This window comes from Lygodium microphyllum, chromosome 28, assembly GCF_053477565.2.
Source record: "Lygodium microphyllum isolate KBCC chromosome 28, Lygodium_microphyllum_v1.1.10, whole genome shotgun sequence".
Taxonomy (NCBI): domain Eukaryota; kingdom Viridiplantae; phylum Streptophyta; class Polypodiopsida; order Schizaeales; family Lygodiaceae; genus Lygodium; species Lygodium microphyllum.
This window is the reverse complement of record NC_141162.1, coordinates 52,899,352-52,902,000: the sequence shown is the minus strand read 5'-3', so window position 1 is coordinate 52,902,000 and position 2,649 is coordinate 52,899,352. Positions and strand designations below refer to the sequence as shown.

Genomic DNA, 2,649 nt, shown 5'->3' with positions numbered 1-2,649 from the left:
TTGTTGTACATGGCAATGTGTGAAATTGATTAAGAAGTGTGGTGGTAGTAAAAGAAACTACTTAAAAGAGAGAGAGAGAGAGAGAGAGAGAGAGAGAGAGAGAGAGAGAGAGAGAGAGAGAGAGAGAGAGAGAGAGAGAGAGAGAGAGAGAGAGAGAGAGAGAGAGAGAGAGAGAGAGAGAGAGAGAGAGAGAGAGAGAGAGAGAGAGAGAGAGAGTTGATTATTAGTTTTGGTAACGAGCAAGAACTGGCCCTTATCACTTAGCTAGGCTTCATCAACAATTAGTAGTGTTATTTTATTTGATGCTACTTTAACTTAAGATGCCTATTTCACAATGTATGCCTACCAACAAATTGAATGAGTTGTGCACATTGTGGGAAGTATGGCTAGGGCATGAAGTCACAAAATTCAAATATGATGGCTATGCATGGAACATGTATGCCTTCTCACACTTTTACTAGGTGAAACATGGCTTAGGATGCAAATTACACATTGTTTTTGTAACATTGAAGGAGGCATGGGCATGGAATGTCTAGTGTAGGGAATGTGTTTTGTCACCTTGGATGGTGAAAGGAGTGTTTGGGAGAAAAATTCTCATTTGGTATGATCTTGTGTCCAAGATAAGGATGACTCTTAAGCAATAAGAAATTCATTATTTTACTAGAATATTGGAGTGTGAAATAGTGTCGATGCAAATTTGTTTTCCGATCCAATGGAAAAAGGAAGAGGTTGAAATATGATTGGTGTATAGGGAAGAAAATATTAGAGTCGATTTTATGACCAAATGTTAAATAAATAGATGGTTGTTTAAAGGACAAACTTGAACTTTCGACTAGTTACATACTACCCTTGATGATTGGGGCAGTGTGAAAAATGTTCGTGAGAGTGTTTACACACAACATGTGCATTAAGAGGGATGTGGCCCATTGGTTATAGAGTTTTTCTCGAATTGGATTTGTTGGGATTCAATCCCTATGGGTGTGTAGAGCATCACCTTTAACTATGTAAGTTATATTTTCCTTAGTTGGCCATGGAGAGAACCTTGGGTGGATTGGGTGGGGGAGATTGAGTACCTAGAAGTGTATGCCATTGTGGACCCTATAGCAATCCAACATGTATGATGTAGTCTTGCGATCACAATTATTTGTTGCAAGACACGTTGTCCGGCTTCGTGTGCAACCAGCCTTGGACGATGTTTTTGGAAATACAGAGGAGAAAAATACACAAAACGGTTTGTTGTGGACAGTGAGTGGTGTGAACAAGAAGTTGCAACTCGGTCGGGGGCAGTTTAAAACTGCCAATGGCCTTTAGCATTTTAATGCCATTTGAATTCGAAAACAGGAATTTGAAATTGGCGGGCTTTCTTGGCAATCAGGGGCTACATAAAGCCGATTGTCTGCAGTTCGCTATAGCGCTCACTGCAACTCTTCTCGGACGGAAGCTGTTTTATCTCCTCGCGAAAAGCCAGAAGAGCGTAGTATTGTTCGCCATGGCCCCCAAGGCCAAGGAGACCCCCGCAGCTGCCGCCGCCGCCGAGGCGGAGCAGAAGGCCGGTAAGTCCGCCGGGAAGAAGCCCGCGGCGGCCTCCAAGAAGCCCAAGGCCGAGAAGAAGCCGGCCAAGGAAGGCGGCGGTGGGGCCGCGGACAAGACGAAGAAGAAGAAGGCGAAGCGATCGGTGGAGAGCTACAAGATCTACATATTCAAGGTGCTGAAGCAGGTGCACCCGGACACCGGCATCTCCTCCAAGGCCATGGGCATCATGAACTCCTTCATCAACGACATCTTCGAGAAGCTCGCCCAGGAGGCCTCCCGCCTCGCCCGCTACAACAAGAAGCCCACCATCACGTCGCGCGAGATCCAGACGGCCGTCCGCCTCATCCTGCCCGGGGAGCTCGCCAAGCACGCCGTCTCCGAGGGCACCAAGGCCGTCACCAAGTTCACCAGCGCCTGAAAATCACACGCCATCGCGCGCCCTTCTCTGTCTGTCCTTATTCAAACGGTGTTTTTGTGAACACCACCGCTTCTCCTGAGACTCTTTTTTTTTTTTTTTCGTAAACTCCTGAGACTCTCTCTCTCTCTCTCTCTCTCTCTCTCTCTCTCTCAAATGATTTCGGGTGCTACATCTTCCACGAACCTCCTGTGAGCAGGTACCCGAATAACAAGCGTACCTGGCTGTATGTTGCTCAAACCTCATTGGGTCTGAAAGGTCAGGACTCTCATTGGCCGGGAGCATATCAGAGTATATTGGTCACGGCTCTCACACTGTGTTTGCTAGGATTTGCAAGTGTTGATGTACTTTAAGGGCATAATAGATTGTGGCCTTGCCTAAAAAAGGCTTTAATTGGATAGTGATTTAGATTGGGTATGCGTTATTAGGAGTTCTCTTAGGTAATTGAGAAGCAACATATGGTATCATTCTCTTTAATAGAGATTGAAATGAAATTAAGGCATCATGCTTTGTTGCTTGTAAAGTAGTTTAGTGAAGAGGATTTTGGGAGACATGGGAGTTCTAGTCAAAGAGTTAGTGGTCATGAGGTGTGGTAGAATTATTGTTGCATGGTAATTATAAGGAGTTTTGTGTTCTATGGTGAGATGTAAAGTATATTGATCAATCGAAGGCAAAATTGATCAATGTAAAGTATACTTGTA

General features: G+C 44.8%; 1 protein-coding gene across 1 annotated transcript; it reads left to right on the top strand.

Annotated features, from left to right (window-relative positions):
- Positions 1-1,424: 1,424 nt before the first annotated feature.
- LOC148011440 (histone H2B.9-like) lies at positions 1,425-2,232 on the top strand. The gene has a single exon (XM_087670302.1). It carries the CDS (start codon positions 1,490-1,492, stop codon positions 1,949-1,951), a length of 462 nt encoding a protein of 153 aa, XP_087526428.1. The 5' UTR covers positions 1,425-1,489; the 3' UTR covers positions 1,952-2,232.
- Positions 2,233-2,649: the final 417 nt, after the last annotated feature.

Excerpts from the sequence above, each read along its gene's own strand:
- LOC148011440 (XM_087670302.1), top strand. The coding sequence starts at position 1,490 with ATGGCCCCCAAGGCCAAGGAGACCCCCGCAGCTGCCGCCGCCGCCGAG.